Below are 24095 nucleotides of genomic sequence, written 5' to 3' on the forward strand. Positions count from 1 at the left end.
ACTTCTCCACCAGCCACCCAGGGGCCCTCTCCTTATTTCCAGGCACCCAGGGGCTCTCTCCTTCTCCCACATCCACTCAGGAGCCCTCTCCTAACTCCCACGTCCACCCAGGAGCCCTCTCCTAACTCCCACGTCCACCCAGGAGCCCTCTCCTTCTCACACATCCACCAAGGAGCCCTCTCCATCTCCCACGTCCACCCGGGAGCAATCTCCTTCTCCCTAAGCCACCAGTGACCGCAAAGTGGGTCACACATTCGCTCTGCCCTCGGGGGACCCGGTACCCACCGTCCTGGGACGCCATGATGATGGTGTACAAGTCTCCAGTGTGAGGGCTACAGGTAAACTCGCACTCAGCTTCTTTGGCCCCTGATTGGAGGAAAAGCAGTGGAGGCGATCCAGCCCCCAGCACTTGACAGAGATCATAGACCAGTGGCGTTCCGTGCACTGTGGGCGCACGGGAGCCGCCCCCCCATCACCTCTCCCAAAAACCGGAAGTGACCTCAGAGGTCGCTCCGGTCCTCCAAGGGCATAGAGACGAGTGTGGGCCATCTTGCCCTTACTCGGCTTCCTGGCAAGGAAACGGGCACATCGGAGGGGGGGGGGGGCACCTCTCTAACAGTGATCCCATGGTGAATGCGCCCGCGGGACCACCTTTATCTGACGCAGAATCGCCCAAAGTTAAAAAGAATATATATACCAGAGTTATGGCAGCTAGCCGTATTTAACGTCAAAGTGATGACGTATTTTTACTATGGGCCGGTCAGCAATAGACATGTGCAATTCGTTTCCTTCCGAATTCGTTTTTTAATGAGTTTCAACAAATTAGTTAATTCGGAAATATCCGAATTAACGAAAACCTGTGTAATGAATTTTTCCGATTATTCGTAAATTCGAAAATCGGAAAAAATACCTAACTGATAATTTAACTATTACTAACTATTAAAATTATAGGTATTGGAATTTCCTTTCAAATTTGGCTGTTAGTGAACGTAACGAATACAAATTTATCTGAAGTTACACATTATCTGAAATAACAAATGCCGTATCTAAACGGATTGAATGTAATGAATTAATAATAATAAATAACAATAATAATAATAACACTATTATTATTATTATTAATTTGTTCTGTTCCATTTGTTCAGATGCGGCATTCGTTATTTCAGATAATGTGTAACTTCAGATAAATCCATATTTGTTACGTTCACTAACAGCCAAATTTAAAAGGAAATTCCAATACCTATAATTAATAGTTAGTTATTATTAGTTAGTTATTCTTTCAAATTTTCGGATTTTCTTTCTTTTTTTCGAATTTACGAATTGCGATCATAATGAATGACCCGAAAAAATGAAAAAAAAAACTAATTTTTCGGCAGTGCACATGTCTAGTCAGCAAATGGTTAAATGTCAGGACTGGATGGACAGAAATATAAATCATTTGGCAGGTAAAAGAGTTCTATGTATTTCATCCGTGTATTTAGCGGTTTGCCTGGTGCTGCCAGTCATTGATTTGGAAGTCTCATCTGGCCTGCAGACCTTTGATGATTTCTCCACAGCAATTGTAATTGCAACAATGCAGGTTGCCTGGCTCCCTCTGACTTCAGAGACACCGAGCTCCCAGTCTACAAATTTGTTCTAGATCAGTGACCCAGAGGATCAGCATGACAACCAGGCAACTGGCATTTTCAGAAGCACTGGTTAGAAAGAGTAGTGTGCTTATTTCCCTCACTACTTTTTTAAGTAATGTGTAGTAGTTATTTTATATTTGTTTTGTTTTTTTGTGATCAGGACTAAGAAATATAAGCTTTAAAAGCAGTATTAAACCCAAAAGCAAACATTTTTTTTTCACAACTTTTTTTTACGGCAGCTTACCAGTTCTTAGATGTGATGGCTGCATTCGTTTTCTTTTTTAGGGTTTCTTTCTTCTATTTTCATCTGGCGACCTGGGCAGTAAGTCTGTTGTTTTTCAAAAGAACATCCTCTCCAGCAGAATGTATCAGTTACAGGGATGACACAAACCATTTACCACTGACAGGGGTGCTTGCAATGATCAACTTTAATTTATGTAGAACCTTTATCCCAAAATGATCCTCTTCACATATCCTTGAGGCTGTTGTGTTGACACTATAGCTCAAACTGAAATCTACACACACACACCTAGCTTGACTGTCCCCTAACCCATCCCTTTCATTCTTTGGATTTCAGGTCTGAAGTGAAGTCCTTGAACTCAATGCAACATGTAATCTTTGGCTTCCTTCCAAGGTGGATCTCAGGCTTGCATTCCCTGGTTCACACAATGCCATGCAGGGGCCTGTCCATAGTTTGCTGGATGTTCACATTGTATTGTAGGATATGTGGAGGACAGTGGTCCTGATCCACCGAGAGAAAGACTGTGCAGATGATGCAGGAACAAATCCAAGACTGCACAGAGACACAGGGTGCACTAGATGTCATGGGGTGCAGTGGAGTCACAGGGTGCACTTGTAATCACTGGATGACATAGGGGCAAACTGGACTCACTAGATGACCCGGGGGAGCAATGGAGTGACTAGATGAGCCGGGGGGACACTGGATTAACTAGATGAGCCAGGGGGGCACACTGGAGTAACTAGATGGCACGGGGTGCATTAGAATCACTAGATGGCACAGGGGAGCACTGGAGTGACAAGATAACCCGGGGCGCACTGGAATCACTAGATGATCTGGGGCCCACTTAGGTCACCAGATGGCCCAGGGATGCACTGAAGTGACTAGATGTGAATCCAGTGTGCAACTGGGTCATCTAGTCACTTCAGTGCGTCCCCGGGTCATCTAGTGATTCCAATGCACCCCCGGGTCACCTGGCAACCTAATTGCGCCCCGAGTCACCTAGTGATTCCAGTGCGCACGGGTTATCTAGTCACTCCAGTACTCCAAGGTGCCATCTAATGATTCCAATGCACCCCATGCCATCTAGTGACTCCAGTGCCCCCCCCCCCGGTCATCCAGTTAATCCAGTGTGCCCCTGGGTCTAGATGACCAGGGGGCGCACTGGAGTCAATAGATGGCACAGGGCGCACTGGAATCACTAGATGGCACAGGGGAGTACTGGAGTGACTAGATCACCCAGAGGGGCACACTGGAGTCACTAAACTAGACAGGGGGCACTTGGTGACACCAGAGGCTGGAGACAGACACTGAGGACACAGGGGATGCAGATAATGAAACTGCACCACCACCTGTCTCAGTTAAAGTGGAATCTTCCCTACCTAGTTATATCTAGATGATATTTTCTAAAGATGAACATATTCTCACAGTGACATACATGATAACTAGTGTGCTTCATACTCTAGGTAATCTCAATTTCTCTTCATGCACCCCTCTACATGTGAGGTGGAGTTGTGATAAGCTTGACCTGAGCCTCACATTTCTTCCAGGAAGACATTGCTTGCTGTAGAGCTGAAGGCATTTGTTCCATGCCCCTGAAGCACCACAAAGCCAACCCTCCTGAAGTCCACCTTATTTGCATAAAGCGACCAGGACTATGCAGCCCCTCCAGAGTAGAAGTTCTCAAAACTTGACCAAGGGCTCAATCACACTAGCAGTTGAGGAACGGTAAAATGCCGCTGTTGAGCAGTGTTTTTACTGCTTCACTTTAGCTGCAGAGGTAGCAGCCAGGGGTGTAAACATGTCACGGCATTTTGCTTGGTGGCTGCAGCAGGAATTATACCCCTGTTGCTTTTAGCAGGCATAACCGCCCATGGAGCACAACCCATTCAAGTGGATAGGGCCGCTCTGCAAGCACCCCGCGGCACACTTGTGTGGGGTTCAAGCGGTTAATGCAAGCTGTGGAGGAGGCGATGCAACTCCCCCTCGCAGCTTACCAAATGCTCTCCAAAGAGCAATCCGAACGTGGATCACTCTTCAGAGATCAAAGCACATGGGAATGAGCCCATGTTTATTCTTTGAAAAGAGAACAAAACAAAACATATTTATACCGGTCAGTCATAATACCTGCCGTGATCCAATCACAATCTTTATTAACAGATTGCACAAATCTCTTAAGGCTTACTTGATGAATTCCATACAGCAAGATTTTCATGTTTTCCCAAAGCTAAGATGATAAATAGGACATCACATCGGCACAGATCTTAATATAGATAAAGTGTAACAGATAGCAATCCCCTCCAGTGTGATGGAAGAGACTCTTAAAAGGATAAGTTCACCATTGGGAACATGATCCCAATGCTGCAGCCAATGCCTGCTACCCTCCCTCCCCGTGGCAGTAGTATGGGGAGAAGTTTCCCCTACTAGCTGTCACTTTTTAAAATCAGCGTGGCCATGTGAGCTCTGTGTGAGCCTGAACTACAAGCCCCGACATCCTTGGCTGCTGTCGGTTTGCAGTTCTCAATGAACTACCCTTGGCACCGTGGAGCTCCATGGTAGTCCATTGATTTCCTGTCAGTGTATCTGCCTGCCTGTATGGGACGTGCAGCACACAGATATACTCACAGATCTGAAGGAGACCTGCATGGCACCAGCAATCTGCTGATCGCTGGTGTAATGCTTTACAGGCTCCAAAAAAATAAAATAATAATAATTATTATAAATGCACATTTTTTTACGTGCAAAAAAAAAAACAAAAAACGTGCATTTTTTATTTATTTTTTTCTAAAGGGTGAACTTATCCTTTAGGCTGGGTTCACACCTCCGACAAATGCAGCTCTCAGCAGGGGTCCGGTGCCTGAATTTGGCCCTGAAATGAAGCCAAAGGCGCTCAACGTTCCTGTGCAAGCCGCTCTGCAGCCGCAACGGAGATATGTGAATCGGCTCCATAGAGAGTTGGTCACAATCTCCTGTCTTGCAAATTGGATGCGGGGAAACCCACATCCAATTCGCATAGGTGTGAACCCAGCCAGTGATTGTAAAGCTTTTATTAAACAAACAAACATGTCATACTTGCCTCCACTGTGCACCTCTTTTTGCACAGAGTGGCCCCGAACATCCATTTCTGGGGTCCCTCTGTGGCTCTCGCGGCTCCACCCCTTGTCAGATAACCCCCTAGGAGAAGCGCTCTCCCGGGGGGTTACCTTGCGGGCGCGCTCCTGAGTCCATCATTTGGCGTCCATAGCCGCCGAATGTATGACTGGGCCCCGCCCCCTGCGTCATTGGATTTGATTGACCGCAGCGGGAGCCAATGGCTGCACTGCTATAAATCTATCCAATCAAGAGCCGAGAACCCCAGGCAGAAAGACAGCGCGTTCCCGCCGGGTCAAGTTCCAGGGCTCAGGTAAGTAAAACGGGGGGGGCTGGGGGGCAGTCACTGCCAGGTGTTTTTTCACCTTAATGCATAGGATGCAATGCATTAAGGTGAAAAAACACAAGGTTTTACAACCCCTTTAAAGAGGAAGTAAACTCAGTAAGTAAACTATTTTTTGCTCACTTTCTTTTTTTCAGATGCCTGCAGAAGCCGGCGCCTGTCTTCCGATTTCAGCTTGGTGTCACCTCCGCCCTCTTTCTACGCCACTGACCTGTAATCTCCTGCATGGTCAGTAAGATTTAGCCAAGCCTCGTTTGAGTCATCAGTTGCTTCAGGAACCTAGCCCTGTATAACTAGTTCCATCTCCGAGGAATGCCAAGCATCTGCAATCTCGCGATATTAGGCTGCGATGCCGCAGATGACAATAGGATGGCAGGGGGCCGTTTTAATTGACGGCACCCAGATCATGCCGTGAATGAAGGAAGAATTGCGTGCGCCGGTGACATCACTAAAGATGAAAACGGGCTATATCTTTTGACAGGCAGAAGTGCTGACGATATAAATAGCATGGCACAGTAAGTTACCACACACTGTATATATCGAAAAAAAAAAAAAAAAAAAACAATGGATTTTGAGTTTACAACCACTTTAAATCTAATTTGGAGTAGATTCCCATGGACGATTTTTACCTTTCGGTAAGTCTATAATAAGGGCTTACCTATTAGGTACAATAAATATCTCCTAAACCTGCACCATTTAGGAGATATTTACTCGTGAAGCCACTGGTGACGTCACTGGCGCACGTGCTTTGAAGGAACGGCATACCGCACCGTTCCATCAGAGCCCTGTGTCATGAACAGCAGCGCATGGGCTGGAGTGACATCATCGCGGCTCGTCCAATCAAAGGACCGGAGCCCCGCCAACTCGGAAGGAGGACTGGGTGAAGATGGAAGCCCTGTCAGCGCGCTGCTGGAGGGCTTCGTTTTAAGGCAATTTTCACACAATGTGCTAGTATGCCATGCATACTAGCACATTATAAAAAACTTTGCCTTGCAGATAAAAAAAAAAAAAAAACGTTGGTTTACTACCGGTTTAAAAGTCAGGCCAAACCTTGTCGGATAAGTGTGGGAAATGCAAGGATTTGAAATTATTCCGCTGAATGACCTTTAAAGCGTTTTGTCCCAATAACAATGTCCGATTTTAGGTCTCCAGCCAAAACATTTATTATAGTTTTGTAAAGAGTGTAGAAAGGTCCGAACAAACAGAACCAGTTCTTTTTAATTTGCTGTCTATGTGCATATTGGGGGGACACTCTCTCACATCCTGTCCCGGAAACGCAACTGGAAGGGAGAAGCAATCTCTTGAATGCTAGGGGGCCGGCCAACTTGGACTTGTTCTGTAATGGTTTTTAGCTTCTGTCAACCACTTCTTCACTTGTAAAGAGTGTCAGGAGCACACCTCAGAACTTACGTCCACAGAGGTAGCACAGGCACCTTAGTCCCCTAGATTTTTTGGCAACAATTCTCAACTTCAGCCATGTAAATCGAAGGAATAACACCTAGGTAGGCTTCCTGGCACCAAGGGTGGTAGTATATAACTAGGACAGGGTGGTCCCACAACTTTTACACCTCCTGTCCTGTTCTTGGACAACCAACATCTACACATTCCATGGTGATTAGATTAAGGTGTGATTATCAATGTTTGGGTATCTGTCCAACACTCATTAGAACTGAGGAAGCGGCATGGAGAAGCTATGAAGCATTCTCAACACTACAGTTCAATGCAACTATTACTAGATATACCATGACCCAGATAAAAGTGAACATACACAGACAACACTAAAAGTATTTCCATGGTGTATGGATGCCAATGCATGTACAGTATGTAAGGAAACAGCTTGGCTGGAAAAACAAGAGCACAGGACACGGGAGGACAGGTGAGCAGGTTCAGTGGGGACTTTTATGGGTTACAAGGTGGGAAAACACTTCCACTAAGAACCAATCTCAGCACCTGACAGCGTGGCTTCTCACATGTCTACTATCAAAGGCCTTGGTATGTAAATAAAGCAAACAGCCATTTTCAGTTCTTGTCCTGGTCTTTACTGGGTGCGTCTTGGGTGTAAGCTGGTGTGCACGGCTCCAGGTTTATACTCAGTCCTGAAAGCATCCCTCCATAGATGTATTACCGCTCCATCCTGAGCCTTTGCTCCTGAGCGCTCTCCTCATCGCTCTCTGGTGGTGAACTGTCCTTTTCTTTCTCTTGAACGCTCAACTCCTGTGGGCCGGAGGTCAGTCGGAAAAGGACGGGCACCTCCCCAAGGATCGGATTAGTCTCTTGCATTCCCTGAATCCATTTGACCAGCAGCTTTTCATCTCCTGCCATGCACATAGCGTAGACTGGGCCTTCATCCACTGTAGGCCAAGGAAAAGATGTCATAGAACATTCACTCATACAATGCCAAAATAAGCATTAAAGTGGTTCTAAAGGCAGGAGGTTTATTACTTTAGTGCATTTTCTGCATTAAGTTAAAAAAAGAAAAAAACCTGCAAGCAGCTCCCCCCCAGCCCCTCATACACTTACCTGAGCCCGATCTCGATCCAGCGATGTGCATGAGAGCAGAGGCGCGCTCTCTCTCTCTCTCAGCCATTGGTTTCCACTGCTGTCAATCACAGCCAGTGAAGGAGGGGGGGGGGTTAGGGCAGAGCCATGCTCTGTGCATCTTATGGACACACAGACCTGGCTCAGAAGTGAGCATTCACGAGTGCCCCCATAGCAAGTAGCACTATGGAGCACTCTGCAAAAGGAAGGGGCCAGCAGTGCCAGCGGGGGACCTGAAAAGAAGAGGATCGGGGCTGCTCTGTGCAAAACCATTACACAGAGCAGGTAAAGTGGTTGTTAACCCACTTCTATTAAATACTCCTATCCGCTCTGTACCATTACACTGGTGTGAGCAGAGACAGGCAGAAGAGAGGGGAGGGGGAGGAGAAGGGAGAAGGAGACAGATAGCAAGCTGCGGCTAACAGAATCACGCAAACTGACCACTGTGTCAGGGCTCAGCAGACATGATTATCGTGGTCAGTTTGCAGAGGGTAGGGGCTAGCCAAGCAGGATCAGCCAGGTGATACGGGGGTCCACATGACACAGCACAAGCACTGTGCTGTATAACATGCTTTAAAGGAACAGGATTTTTATTTATTTTTTTGGGTTAACAAACTCTTTAAGTACATGTTTGTTATTTTAAAGAAAAAAAAAACCCAAAAAACAAACATTTAGAATCACTTTAAGTATCAAGCAAACCTTCACTAGAAAATGAAAATGGTATTAAATCCAACACCAAAAATGTATAAAATATATTGCACCTTACCAAGCCTTAGATGTGGTGGCTGCATTACTTTTCTTTTCTTTTTCTTTTTAGACTTTATCTCTGTTTTTACCTGGCCAGTAACACAACTCCTGTATTACGCCTCCACCCTGCATGAATGAGCACAGGGGGCAGATTTGGACAACAGCATTGTTAATCTGGGGGAGGGGAGTGTTAGATGTACTATCAGGTTTAAATACAGTAGCAAATTGAAGCCAAACTCCACCTCACACTGCAGTTACAGCTACAGTTTTTTTTTCTCTTGGGATAAAGATTTTACATGAATATACAAAAGCTGATCATTGTAAGCACTCCTATCATTGGTAAATGGTTTGGCTCAACACTAACTGCTACATTTGATTGTTCTGTTGAAAAACTGCAGATTACTGGCTGAATCCTAGGATGAATATAAAAGAAAAAGAAAAAAAGAAAAATAATGCAGCCATCATATCTAAGAATCGGTAAGCTTGCAATATAAAAAAAATGTTTGCTTTTGGGTTAAATACCGCTTTCATCATTCTCATTCTCTTTCCATAATTTGCAATTGTGGATTTTTAATTTTTTCATTTTTTTTTAAGGTGGGGGAGAGATAGACCCCTTTCACACTCGGGCGTTTTTTTTTAGGCACTTTAGTGCTGGAAATAGCCTCTGCTAAGCACCTGAAAACCGCCTCCAATACATTCCAGTGTGACTTTTCACACTGGGGCGGTGCCACTTGCAGGACATTCTGAAAAGTCCTGCAAGCAGCATTTTTGGGGCGGGTTGAGAGCACTGTATTTAGCGCTCCCAAATAGCCCTGCCCATTGGAATGCATGGGCAGCGTGCCTAAAAAGCGATTCAGAAACGCCGCAACACGGGCGTTTTCAACTCATTCTTTGGGGTTAAAAATCGCCCTGCTAGCGGCCGAAAAGCACCGCTTAACCACTTGCCGCCCGCCATATAGCAATATGATGTCGGCAAAGTGGTTCTGTTATCCTGACCGGACGTCATATGACGCGATCAGGATAACAAGGGGGCGCGCAGCGTGGCGATCTTAGGTGATGTGTGTCAGTCTGACACACTGCATCTCCGATCATGGTATGGAGGCTTCTTACCACGTGATCAGCTGTGACCAATAACAGCTGATCATCTTGTGAACCAGGAAGTGCCGGTAAACAGCTTTTCTCGGTTCACACTGACATTGAGAGCCGATCGGATTGATTATCCGTGCAGCCCCCATCAGAGGTGCCCATCAGCTGCCAATCACTGTCCATCAGCTGCCAGCCTGTGCCCGATTAAAACCGCCTGTCAGTGCCCATAAATGTGCCAATCAGTGCCCATAAAAGTGCCAATCAATGCCCATAAATGTGCCAATCAGTGCCCCATCAGTAATGCCTGTCACTAGCTCCTCATTGGTGCTGCCTATCAGTGCCCATCAGTATTTTTTTTTTCAAAAATGTCGGTCTTTTTTTAGTTTGTATAGCAAAAAATAAAAACCCAAGAGGTGATCAAATACCACCAAAAGACAGCGCTGAAAGCTGAAAATTGTTCTGGGCAGGAAGGGGGGGGGGGAGAGAGAAATTGCCCAGTATTGAATGGGTTACACAGCGCTAAATCAGCGCCTTAACGCTAACACGGCCCCAGTGTGAAAGGGGTCTTAAAGTGCCAGTGACAATCCATGATCATTGTGAGATCCACCACCAAAATAAAGCTCTGTCTCAAAAAATGATATAAGAATAATTTGAGTAGAATTGCATAACCAAGTAATTGGTAGTAACTATCATGGCACTGAAAAATGTCCTGGTAATGAAGAGGTATATACAGACTAATACTAAAATGGTGAATTAGGACGGAAACCAACACTTCCGGGAGTGTCAATCTCCTGGGTCCTTCACAACTCCTACTTGTTTCTCCTGCAGACCTCTCCGCATCATTACAGATCAGCGATTTGGAGGTCAGCAGACAGAGCCCATAAGAGCTGCGGGGGGTCCAGGAATCCGACACTCCTGGAAGTGTCAGTTTCCTGGAAGACCTCCCAGGATTGGAGTGGTGATGGGTGGCACATGCAGCAATAAGCCCGGCTTCACACTGGTGTGGCTTCGAAATTGCGCCACATCAGTGCGATTTTAAAGCCGCAGATAAGTGCGACTTGCACCTCCAATTATTTTGCGGCTTGCGACTTCATTTAACAGAAGTTTATGCAAGTCGCAATAAATTAAAAAAAAAAAAAATATTATATTTTATTTATAATATATATATATATATATATATATATATATATATATATATATATATATATATATATATATATATATATATATATGTATATATGTATGTGAAAAATGTAGCGCAGGAACCTTTTTTTAGCATCGCACCGGCGTGAACGAGGGCTAAAGGCGACTGCCTACACTCTTCTTTTTACAGGTATGGTTTGGTTTAAAATTGTTCATACAGCAGCATCACTATAAGGACTTACAGGAAGAAAACAACATATTTTTAAGTACACATGTGCACCATCGATTTAACAAACGCCTTACCTTCATCCACATCGAAGGTGTAATCGTCACCGAGGTCTCGCTCCAGGTCCAGGTCCAATTCTATTGGGTAATATAAACTCCTTTCAGGGTCTAATGTTTTCTGAAAAACAGAAGACAGACGCTGAAATGAACATCAGAACCCCAATTACAGGATACAAGCTGGGTGACTGCAGAGAACTATAAACAGGGAGAATCTATAAACCAGTAGATATTGAGTAAAAGAAATATGGTATAGCAAACATGTCACTGTGTTAAAGTTATTTTTAGAGCACTTTCACACTATAGTGTTCCATTGCGGTTTGTTAACACACGCTTCCTAAGGCAGATTTTTACACGTATGAACGTACATCGCATTGAAAGCTAAATCCACCTTTATAAGCATGTTTTATGTCACACCCATATTTAAAGTGTAACATAAAACATGAGTTTGCAGCCCCCCCCCCAAACCAGTTTAGTCTTACCAAAGTGTGTGTGTTGGGGGGGTCCTTCTCCCTGCCGCCTCCTATAAAATTTACTATTGGTGTGGCTCTGCCCATACGGCTGCATCATTCATTTACTAAAACCGGAGTGCACAGAATCTGACTCATCTGCCACCACGGCAGAGAGACTTCTAGCTCTCAATGGAGCGCAAGTGCGGTGACATCACTGTAATCAATTGGCACTTTCTCAAGCTCTGTAGCCAAAAGGTCCATACCTTGGTACGCACCACCCCCTGGAGGGATAGTTTGCAGTGCCAGAGCATTGCCCCCCCACTATTCACTGATCACAGTTCTAAAACATTAAAGGCTCCAATGCAAAAAATAACTAAAATAAAGGCTTGGAACGCACGCCGCTTTGAGGAGACACAGCGATAGACTGAGACTCCCCTCTCCATATACACGGCTGGATCAGCTTGGTGCCGGCTTAGAGGCAGCACAGCATGTGAGTTTAACTTTTTAATAAAATAATAGTTACATACTACACTATGATGGCTATCCATATGTCTTTATGAGAACTAATAGAGCAAGAGGCACTAGTATACTGCTTGGAAAGGCTGCTACTGGATCCATCACAAACGGAGTGGTTATCCTAAATAAATGAACCAAAGGCGCATATTCTGATATATCTGGTGAGTGGCCATTGCACTAGGTGGTGGTCAAGTCACGTCAAGTGGTGGAAATAGAAGCACTAAATATTGAGAAGGAACGTCACTATTGCACAGCAGTGATCACTCACTAAGGACATTCATTGTACTGTAGTGTATACATTTATGTTGAAGATATTCATTGCATTGTGTTGTAACACATATGTGTTGATAATTTGAGATTTAATGGATAGAGAGAGTAATATTGGCACAAATTGAAATATATTATATATTTTTTAGCACTTGAACTTAATTTATAATTAGTTGCTGGCAGTATCTCAAGGCATTTTTTTTTTTCAGAGGTATTGCTTTCACAGGGATTATGATGTGGTGTAAAAATTTGGACACATAAATAGTTGGCACAGAAAAGCACGTATATATATATATATATATATATATATATATATATATATATATATATATATATATATATATATATATATATATATATATATATATATATATATATATATATATATATATATATATATATAATTTTTTTTAATTTTATTTTATGTTTTAGGAGTCTTAATATATTTTATAGAAGTTAGCGCAATCCATCTACTACACATGACTCAGAGATGATCAGTTCCAAAGTGAAAAATATAAAATAAAAAATGAAAATGATTTATATTTTTCACTTTGGAACTGATCATCTCTCTGAGTCACCCGATTTCTTTGGATGCTGATTACTCCTGGGAAACAATTTACTTTTAGTTTAGCTTTATGTGATACACGTTACTGGATTTCATTGCATTATTGCTCATATTTATATTATGGAATGCACCTTTTAGGACTTGGAACACTTTTATATGAGTTTATATTTGCCATGAGCATCTGAGAAATTCCTTGCCCTTTTTTTTTTTTGACGCGCTATATTAGCTATAAGCGCTACTTCACTACATGATATACAATTAATATATACGCTTATTGGGATTTTTTTTTACTAAAAATATGTAGCAGAATACATTATTATCCTAACTTTATGAAGAAATTCAATTTTTTTTCTATTTTTTTATTGGATAGGTTTTATAGCAGAAAGAAAATAATATATTTTTTTTTTTTTTCAAAATTGTCGGTATTTTTTTGTTTATAGAGCAAAAAATTAAAAAAAAAAAAAACGCAGAGCTGATCAAATACCACCAAAAGAACGCTCTATTTGTGTGAAAAAAATTATATAAATTTCATTAATATACAGTGTTGCATAACCGTGCAATTGTCAGTTAAAGTAACACAGTGCCGTATAGCAAAAAGAAGGCCTGGTCATGAAGAAGGGTAAATCTGCTGGGGGGTCAAGTGGATATATATGTACATGCACTATACCATGCTGCCTTGAATTGTGAATGTATTCTGCTATATATTTTTGGTAAAAAAAATTCCCAATAAGTGTATATGAATTGGTTTGGGTAAAAGTTATAGCGTCAGCAAACTACTGCATATATACTGGAATTTTAATTTTTTTTTTTATATACTAGTAATGGCGGCGATCAGTGACTTCTAGTGGGACTGTGATAGTGCAGCAGGCAATCTGACACTAAATGGGAATGGACAATGACATCACCAGTGACACTAATACCAGCGCTAATACAATATAATGTTACTCTACTAATGACACTGCCTGGGAAGGGGTTAACATCTAGGGGCAGTCAAGGGGTTCATTGCCTAACATTGTGTAATGCGTTTACTGTGTGCTGCTTTGTACTACATATTAATTCACTTATTTTCCCTGCTTAGCAGGGAAAAGAAACAGAGTGATCACTCTCTCTGTATAGAACTCTGTGCTGTTTATCAGCAGGTCCTAGCCATGAATCATTGGCCGGGATCTGTTGATGAACTCTCACTGTATCAAATCACAGGGGAGTAGGTGTACGGGGGGCAAGCGCCCCAAACCCATAGAAAGACGGCAACGTGGCGGGTCGGCAAGTGGTTAAAAAATATGCTGCGTATTTTTACACACAACTACTCATCAAGTGCTCATCCAGTCCCAATGTTAGAGGCTAGCAGTGCAAACTGCACAGATCAGTGTGAGTAAAGCTCCCCTGAATACAGAAACGTTAAAATCAGCATGCTGGGACTTGTAGTTCTGCAGAAGCTTGAGTGTCACAAAGTGCCTGCGGCTCACATACTGTAAATAGAAGTATTGCGCACCTCCCTTTTATTAGCATCAGGTTCAGCGCGTAAGACGTAATAATTGACGCATGTCTTCCTCAGCCATAAAGGAAATGGACCTTCAACTAGGACGGGGTAATTGCGATCATGTTCTGCTAGAAGGGACATCTGGTCCGGTGACTGGATACCTGTAATAAATCACAAAGAGCAATGAAAGGTCTCTCTCTGCCTTTTATTTCCTCTCCACAAGGTGGCAGCAGCACACAGATCTGTTTGTTAGACGTTTGTAAACCTGGCCATAGACAGCAATCAGACCTGCAGCTATAATCCAACAATGACATCCATACAGGCTAGAATCTTTTGAAAAGTACTTGTACTGGGGAGATATGATGGCTGCAATTGCTAACCTATGAAGATACATGTTCCCTGGCTGCCATGCCCATCCAACGGCTTATAAGTGAGAAAATCAATGTCCTCAAAATATGTAAATATATCAATTAGGACAATAAGTGCAATACTACCGATATGATTATAATCTCAAAAAAGCTCCCATAAACTGCTGTCCTATATGGGTCTGTGTTGTTATCCAAGGACCAGTGCACCTCTCAGCAAACATATTCACTGGAAGTCTTCCAGCACAAAACATGGAAAGGGGTGGCAGAGCCAAGCAGGGTCAGGAAATCTGTTCCCACCTGTGACTAAAATCATTTGCCCCAATAATGGCAGGACCCAGAGGGAGGCCAGGGCAGCGGGTTCTGCAGAACAGAACAGTTAAGTATACAGGAGCTTCCTATCCAAGATCTCCATTTCTTCATTTGATCCCCCCCACACACCTATCTAATATTCCCATATTTCTAGTCTAATCTCGCCAACTCTCTATTTAATATTCCCTCCGACCTCTTTATCTGCCCCCCTATCTAATCTCCCACCACCTCTATATAATCCCTACCTTCTCTCTATCTAATCTCCCCCACCACCTCTCTATTTAATTTCCCCCACCACCTCTCTATCTCCCCACCCCCCACCACCACCTCCTCTATCTAATCTCCCCCACCGCCTCTCTATCTAATCTCCCCCACCGCCTCTCTATCTAATCTCCCCCACCGCCTCTCTATCTAATCTCCCCCACCGCTTCTCTATCTAATCTCCCCCACCGCCTCTCTATCTAATCTCCCCCACCGCCTCCTCTATCTAATCTCCCCCACCGCCTCCTCTATCTAATCTCCCCCACCGCCTCCTCTATCTAATCTCCCCCACCGCCTCCTCTATCTAATCTCCCCCACCACCACCTCCTCTATCTAATCTCCCCCACCGCCTCTCTATCTAATCTCCCCCACCGCCTCTCTATCTAATCTCCCCCACCGCCTCTCTATCTAATCTCCCCCACCACCTTCTCTATCTAATCTCCCCCACCACCTTCTCTATCTAATCTCCCCCACCACCTTCTCTATCTAATCTCCTCCACCACCTTCTCTATCTAATCTCCCCCACCACCTTCTCCATCTAATCTCCCCCACCACCTCTCTATCTAATCTCCCCCACCGCCTTCTCCATCTAATCTCCCCCACCACCTTCTCTATCTAATCTCCTCCACCACCTCTCTATCTAATCTCCTCCACCGCCTTCTCTATCTAATCTCCCCCACCACCTTCTCTATCTAATCTCCCCCACCACCTTCTCTATCTAATCTCCCCCACCGCCTTCTCTATCTAATCTCCCCCACCGCCTTCTCTATCTAATCTCCCCCACCGCCTTCTCTATCTAATCTCCCCCACCGCCTTCTCTATCTAATCTCCCCCACCGCCTTCTCTATCTAATCTCCCCCACCACCTTCTCCATCTAATCTCCCCCACCACCTTCTCCATCTAATCTCCCCCACCACCTTCTCCATCTAATCTCCCCCACCACCTCTCTATCTAATCTCCCCCACCGCCTTCTCCATCTAATCTCCCCCACCACCTTCTCTATCTAATCTCCTCCACCACCTCTCTATCTAATCTCCTCCACCGCCTTCTCTATCTAATCTCCCCCACCGCCTCTCTATCTAATCTCCCCCACCGCCTTCTCTATCTAATCTCCCCCACCGCCTTCTCTATCTAATCTCCCCCACCGCCTTCTCTATCTAATCTCCCCCACCACCTTCTCTATCTAATCTCCCCCACCACCTTCTCTATCTAATCTCCCCCACCACCTTCTCTATCTAATCTCCCCCACCACCTTCTCTATCTAATCTCCCCCACCGCCTCTCTATCTAATCTCCCCCACCACCTTCTCTATCTAATCTCCCCCACCGCCTCTCTATCTAATCTCCTCCACCTCTCTATCTAATCTCCCCCACCGCCTCTCTATCTAATCTCCCCCACCACCTTCTCTATCTAATCTCCCCCACCGCCTCTCTATCTAATCTCCTCCACCTCTCTATCTAATCTCCCCCACCGCCTCTCTATCTACCCCCCCACCGCCTCTCTATCTAATCTCCCCCACCACCTCCTCTATCTACCCCCCCACCACCTCTCTATCTAATCTCCCCCACCGCCTCTCTATCTAATCTCCCCCACCATCTCTCTGTCTAATGTATCTCATCTTTCTACCTCTCCAATTTCCCCCACTATCTCTCTCTCGCTCTTTAATCAATCCATCCATCGAATCTCTTTCTCTATTAAAACTGTGTAGGATATGGAGATGTTAGACGTACAGAGAACAGGGTACTGCAGTATTCATGAACACGGCTATATGAAACACAACTACTTACCCACAAGATGTGTGTGCTCTTTAACTGTCCCATCTTCACACTGTTCTGTTGATGGGAGCTGTAAAAAGATTATAAGGCAAGATCAATACACATAGACAAGAAATATGCTGAACATATGCAAATTAGGGTTGCACCGATACCACGCTTTTTAAGACTGAGTACAAGTACCGAGATACTTTTTTTCCAAGTACTTGCCGATACCGATTCCTGATACTTTTTTGATGTCATGTGACAGTGGTACTAATATGCAGCACTGATGAGGCATGGACTGTGTCAGTAGTTTTTTATTTTTTTACAATGTTTTTTTTTTTTTTTTTGGGGGGGGGGGGGAGCATAGTGTCAGTGTTTTTTTTTTATTTCTATTATTTTTACAATTTTATTTTTAAACTATGTATTTATTGCAATTTTTCTTCTTTTTTTTTTTTTTATTAAATCAACCCTATTGGGGGGGGGGGGGCTTCGGCGAGATATCAGGGGTCTAAGCAGACCTTTAACATCTCCCCTTTGAGACAGGGAAATGGACTAAGGACACAGATTCCTCAGTCCCATTCTCAGCAACCTCAGCTGCACTGAAGATGAATGGAGAGGAGACAGAGGCTCCTCTCCATTCACAAACTGAAGCATCATAAAACACAGGTTACGATGCTCAGTTATGAATGGACTGAGTCAGTGATCACTGAGCATTGCACTGTGCATTCAGAAAAGGAAGGAGCCGGTAAATAACAGATTTACCAGCTCAGTCCTCCACTCTCCATCCTGACAGATCTGGGACAAGGGGGGACCTGAGGAGGACCCGGGGAGGACATAGGGGACAATCGGAGATGATTGGTGTGGCGGTGGGGGCAGTTACAGGCACCAATCTCTCTGACAGCTGTGGGAGGGAGAGGAGGAGAAGCGGCTGTCAGAAAAGCTATACAGGGAGATCAGTGCTTGTAACTGCCCCCACTGCCGCACTGATCATCTGTGAGGCTGTCCGGTCCCCCACCGCTACACTGAGGACACCGGGTGTACTGGCCCCCTGTCAGGTATCGGGTCAAGCATTGGAGCATTTACACGAGTACAAGTACTCGTGTAAATGCTCTGTATCGGCATAGATACTGGTATCGGTGCAACCCTAATGCAAATGAAAACCACGGTTATAAGAAACAAAAGGAGGCTACCCATTTTCAGAACAACTGAGAGCTGAAAACTGTCCTTATCTTGGTTGTACCGTTGATAAGATTGGTTGAATCATAATGGCCATAATGATATCAACAAATGCTGGCACACCGACAGACAGACAGAATTACAAATTTCAGCCAGTGAGCAGGACATTACTGAAAATCAATATAAAGGATTATTGTTAATTATATTTAGGGCAATATAAAATGAGATTGGAAATATTTCAGTGAATTAAAGATCTTGTATATACGCAAGATTTGTGAAGAGCATGCCCACCATAAGGCCTTGTTCACACGGGGTGTACTAGTGTACACCTGTGGAGGGCTGTGTTCGCCCACACAGGGATCTACAGGTGGTCCATGTATCCCCATGCAGGCTGTCCCATTAATGTCTATTGGGACACAACAGCTGCACAAACATCGCCGCTGCTCCCAATCCGACATCCCTGTGGGTGCACGGCTCTGAACACAGACAGTGTGCGTTTGGGGTTGTGCACCTGCATAGATGTCAAATTGGGAGCAGCGACGATGTTCGTGAAGCCGTTGTGTCCCAAAAGACATCAATGGGATAGCCTGCATGGGGATGCATGGAACACCTGTAGATCCTCATGTGGATAAACAGGGCTCTGCACAGGCATATGCTATAGTTACAGAACATTACTTCTCAGGTCTATAAGGGATATACACAGAAATGCTGAAAGTGGACTAAAAGAAGAAGAGTGGTGGATGGTGGCTCCAGAAGTAAGCAACCCTCACCTGGTACACTGTGATACGGGCATCCTTGTCAGCTGCCATACGTTCCAGGCACAGCTTTGACATAGAGACGGGGTCGGCCTCAATGCCAGCTACAACTGGATAAGGGTTGGCGTTCCTGAACCGGGGGAACCAGTACATTATCCTCTGGTACTTCTTCATAGGATGGCTTAGTTTCCCAAATGTTTGCATTAGCAGGAAGCGGGTGTTCTTGTCAGGGATGACGCCTAGAGGAAGAAAGAGCTTGCTAAGCCAAATGAAAGGGACCAATCAGATTGCGGCTACCGTTTCTCTAATTCAGAAAATTAAAGCAGTCATGTGATGTTTTTACATATTAGACCCTGTAAGAAGAAATTAAGCCCATCCATTATCAGTCCTTTCTGTGTCACATAACTCCTCCTGTCTGTCACCCTGTGGTAGGAGGGACAGACTCCATGTCACATCGCTCCCGCTGTCTGTGTCACCCTGTAATGGGAGGGACAGACTCCATGTCACATCGCTCCCCCTGTCTGCGTCACCCTGTAATGGGAGGGACAGACTCCATGTCTCCTCCTTTCTGTGTAACCCTGTGGTGGGAGGGACAGACTCCATGTCACATAGCTCCCCCTGTAATGGGAGGGACAGACTCCATGTCACGTAGCTAATCCTTTCTGTGTCACCCTGTGGTGGGAGGGACAGACTCCATGTCACGTAGCTCCTCCTGTCTGTGTCACCCTGTGGTGGGAGGGACAGACTCCATGTCACGTAGCTCCTCCTGTCTGTGTCACCCTGTGGTGGGAGGGACAGACTCCATGTCACGTAGCTCCTCCTGTCTGTGTCACCCTGTAATGGGAGGGACAGACTCCATGTCACGTAGCTCCTCCTGTCTGTGTCACCCTGTAATGGGAGGGACAGACTCCATGTCACGTAGCTCCTCCTGTCTGTGTCACCCTGTGGTGGGAGGGACAGACTCCATGTCACGTAGCTCCTCCTGTCTGTGTCACCCTGTGGTGGGAGGGACAGACTCCATGTCACGTAGCTCCTCCTGTCTGTGTCACCCTGTGGTGGGAGGGACAGACTCCATGTCACATAGCTCCCCCTGTCTGTGTCACCCTGTGGTGGGAGAGACAGACTCCATGTCACATAGCTCCTGTGTCACTCTGGGCATTATAATGAAAAAAGTGGACACAGCATTTTACCGTTTGTCTCCATCTGGTCCAAAACCTTGATGGCGCACTCTTGCTGCCGGGGATAATGGTTGAACATTGTTTGGATTAAGTTTCGGGGAACAAAGACCTCTTTGGGGAACACATCAAGGATTTTGTTGTAAACCTCCAGGTCTTTCTCCAGCCCAAATTCTGGCATCCATTTAAGAGCAGCCTCGATCATCTCCACATGTCCTCTCCTCCGGACATCCCGGCCACAGAACACATCCAGCACCTGTACAAACGAGGCCTTGTCCTTCTGCTGTTTGCAAAAGTGCTCCTCAAAAGGTGTTAGTGCTTTGGGTGCATCATTGGCTTTAGGTGGGGCAGGTATGGGTGATGAGTGGACCATACGCACAAGATTTACCTGCAGGATGGGAGACAAAACACAGTTAACTAGTTCCCCTTTAGAGCGTTTTTTCATTTTTTTTGGCATATATGTTAAACTGTTTATCAAATATATATTTTCAGGAAAAAATACAATGAATTTTATTTTATTGCACACAAACACAATTGAATCCCAGTTTTTTTTTTTGTACAAAGTAATAAGCGAGGCGGTGTAGCATAAATAAATACCAAATGTGTAAAGTATTAAAACTGCCTGTAAAATGGTAAATAAAATCTTATTACCCAAAATTATCAATAGGTGGCGCTTCAAATACTGAGTAAACTATAATTGATGGCCCTAGAATTATTGCTCTCACTTCAACGTTTGTGAGTTTGCATTTGCTAGTTGCTTTTATTTTTATTAAAACTTTATTAGAATTTCTTCTTCATTTAACTATATTGCTATCACAAGGGGGCTAGGAAGCTCCCTTTTTGGTAACCTTGGGCAGATGAGTCCTTTTTTTGAGATATCAGGAGTCTATTAGAGCCCTCATGTCTCCTCTGCCCTCCACTGCAGCTAATCAAGCACAGGTTGTGCTTTATTTTCCCCAGGAACATTATATATATAAGTCTACTCACCTGTGGTTTGCACGGTTCTACCCCAGACAACCATCTTGCTGAAGCACACAGATTCTGAGCCGATACCAACCAGCGTAAAGTCCTCATGATCACAAGTCTCTGCAGTACAAAGAAACATGTTATTACACATTTAAATAGTATGCAAACCTCTCATAGTTTCCAACAGTGGTGGCTGGTGCTGAACATTTTTTAGGGGGGCATAAACAAACTGAAAAATTCAGAAAAAAAAACATTAATTGCAGCCTCACTGTGCCCCATCAAATGCAGCCACTGCGCCCCATCAAAACGCAGCCACTGCGCCCCATCAATGTGTCCTCCATGCGTCTCCTCCCCTCCTCCTGATAGGCGTCCAATCACAGCGCCTGTCGTTTCAGCCAATCAGGTGAAGGGTAACACACCCACGCTTCCTGATTGGTGGAGAGGCGGTTCAGTGTTAGAACAGCGAATATTCATTCGCTGTTCTAACACACCTGGGTGATTTGTGAAGCCTATGGCTATAATCAGGTGCTTCAAAAAAAAAAAAACACCCCCGCTGCTGTAATTCAGGTGCCCCGGCTACCGAAAAAGGGCCAGACACCTGAATAGGGGGTGGCGACCATGGATAGATTCATGCTATGCATGAATCTACCCATTACCCATAGAAGGGGCTGGCTGGAGAGAGGGGGCGGCGCCCGTGCGCCCTTAATGGACGGGCCGCCACTGGTTGCCAAGCTAATACAAAAACAAATCCACTTACAAAGTCCAGATAGTATACAAAGATTTGTGAATTATGTTCACCCTGCCCTCCTCCAATCACAGACTACCTTACAATCAGTGAAAAAATACAAGATGTTGTATGAATGGAGGAGGTGGAGTTTGAGCGAAGCACAATGCGCCACTGTACAGTATGTGCTGTATGGCAGGCAGGACTGCAAGTCTCAGCACTGGAAGTTAAATCCTTACTGTACAGTCAGGTATAAATGATATCCCCACTCTGAAAAAAGGGCAAAACTTTTTTTTTTTTTTTTTTAGGATAGTGTAAAAGGAGGCTTATAACCCCAGTTTTTTTTTTCTTTACATTTGTGTTCCATTAGGGAGATTTCCCTTCACTTCCTGCCCCATAGCCACAACACGAAGCGAGAGGAAATCCCTGTAAAGTATCCTGGATGTCACCAGAACTAGTGTCCCCATTGGAAGATTTCCCCTCTATTCCTGTTCTGGTGACAACTCAAAATGTGGGATTTTCTTTTTACTTTCACTTTTAAAGATAGCAGTAAACCTCTACAAATAGAGAGGGTGACTCTCCATAACAGAGACACAGACGGCAATAAAATCCTGACAGGGGGGTTCTAATCCCTCTCCACTCTATCAAAAAAAAAAAAAAAGTTTTATCTTCACTTAAAGAGGAGTTCCCATTTAAAAAAAAAAAAATTAAAAGTCAGCAGCTACAAATACTGCAGCTGCTGACTTTTAATAAATGGACACATACCTGTCCCTGGGTCCAGCGATGTGGGGGATCGAAGACCCGCTCATCTCCCCCTCTGCTCGGCGGCACCGGCATTGCAACTGTGAGCGCCGGGCTGTGGCTTCACAGCCGGGCACCCACTGCGCATGCGTGAGCGGCACCGCAATTGGCCGCTCAGTCATCTGGGACCTGTAATGGGTCCCAGATGATTGACAAGAGGGAGGGAGCAGAGCTGAGCCCTTCCTGCGCCGAGAGGATGTGATGTCACCAGCCCAGGCACTGAAAGAGGCAGACTACGAGGGACCACCTAGCAACAGGCATTTAGAGGTGAGTTAAAAAAAAAAATTTCCAAATTTTATTTTTATTTTTGTTTTTTTTAGGCACATTCATGCATTTTTTTTTTGGGTGGAACACCACTTTAAATCAGGTAGCCTTTTGCATTACATAGTTGATGGTAGATCTAAATGAGATTTACAATCTGATTGTATAGTGTATGATCAGTCTGAAAGTATAACTTTTTTTTAGTTTTGGACAGAGTGGAGAGGGATTAGAAGCCCTGTCGGGTTTTTTTTTTTTTTTTTTTTGAAATGTGCCCACAGTTAAAGGGGTTGTAAAGGTTTGCGTTTTTTTCACCTTAATGCATCTTATGCATTAAGGTGAAAAACCACCTGGCAGTGACCGGCCCCACAGCCCCCGTTTTACTTACCTGAACCCTCGAACTTGTCCCACGGGGACGCGCCGTCTCTCTGCTAGGGGGTTCTCGGCTCTTGATTGAATAGATTGATAGCAGCGCAGCCATTGGCTCCCGCTGCTGTGAATCAAATCCAATGACGAAGGGCGCCGAGGCCGAGTCCTGCATTCGGCCTCTATGGACGCGGGAGCGTGCCTGCAAAGTAACCCCCCCCCCGGGAGAGCGCTTCTCCCAGGGGGTTATCTGATGTGGGGAGGAGCCGAGAGAGCCGCCGGGGGACCCCAGAAGATGAGGTTCGGGGCCACTGTGTGCAAAACGAGTTAAGAGGTAAGTATGATATGTTTGTTATTATTATTTTTTTTTTTTTTTTTTTTAAAACCTGTGTCACTTTAAGGAGACTGTCCCTCTCTATTTGTCACAGAGAGTGAAAGTGAAAGAAAATCCCAACTTTTGGGTTGTCACCAAAATAGGAACAGAAGGAAAATCTTTCAATGGGGACACTAGTTCTGATGACAACCAGGGATTCCCTCTCACTTCCTGTTTGGTTATGGGACAGGAAGTGAAGGGAAATCCCCCCACATGAGACACAGATGGCAAAAAAAAAGAAAAAAAACAAAAACCCTGACCCTCCCTTACAAAAATGAGAAAAAAATTGTGACATTGAACATTTACCTTTCCAGAATTTTCCTTTCCTGGTGCCCATCCATGTTGGCGTATGCATGCGCTGCCATGAAGGCACCAGGAAAGAGAACTTAAAGCCTTTAGTTCTACTTTAGGAAGATTGTATAATATTGTAC

General features: G+C 44.7%; 1 protein-coding gene across 2 annotated transcripts in view; it reads right to left on the minus strand.

Moving 5' to 3' along the window:
• Window positions 1–3980: 3980 nt before the first annotated feature.
• Window positions 3981–24095, minus strand: part of ECSIT (ECSIT signaling integrator) — a 468974-nt gene continuing 448859 nt past the window's right edge. For both annotated transcript variants that reach the window (XM_073622686.1, XM_073622687.1), the window contains exons 2-8: window positions 21164–21262; window positions 20192–20564; window positions 19017–19240; window positions 17101–17158; window positions 14388–14536; window positions 11117–11216; window positions 3981–7650 (exon numbers count right to left, since the gene is read on the minus strand). In XM_073622686.1, the coding sequence (XP_073478787.1) occupies window positions 7421–7650; window positions 11117–11216; window positions 14388–14536; window positions 17101–17158; window positions 19017–19240; window positions 20192–20564; window positions 21164–21262 (1233 nt within the window). In that variant the 3' untranslated portion in view covers window positions 3981–7420. The remainder of the gene's footprint in view (window positions 7651–11116; window positions 11217–14387; window positions 14537–17100; window positions 17159–19016; window positions 19241–20191; window positions 20565–21163; window positions 21263–24095) is intronic.

The sequence above is a fragment of the Aquarana catesbeiana genome, linkage group LG03 (assembly GCF_042186555.1).
Source record: "Aquarana catesbeiana isolate 2022-GZ linkage group LG03, ASM4218655v1, whole genome shotgun sequence".
NCBI lineage: Eukaryota > Metazoa > Chordata > Amphibia > Anura > Ranidae > Aquarana > Aquarana catesbeiana.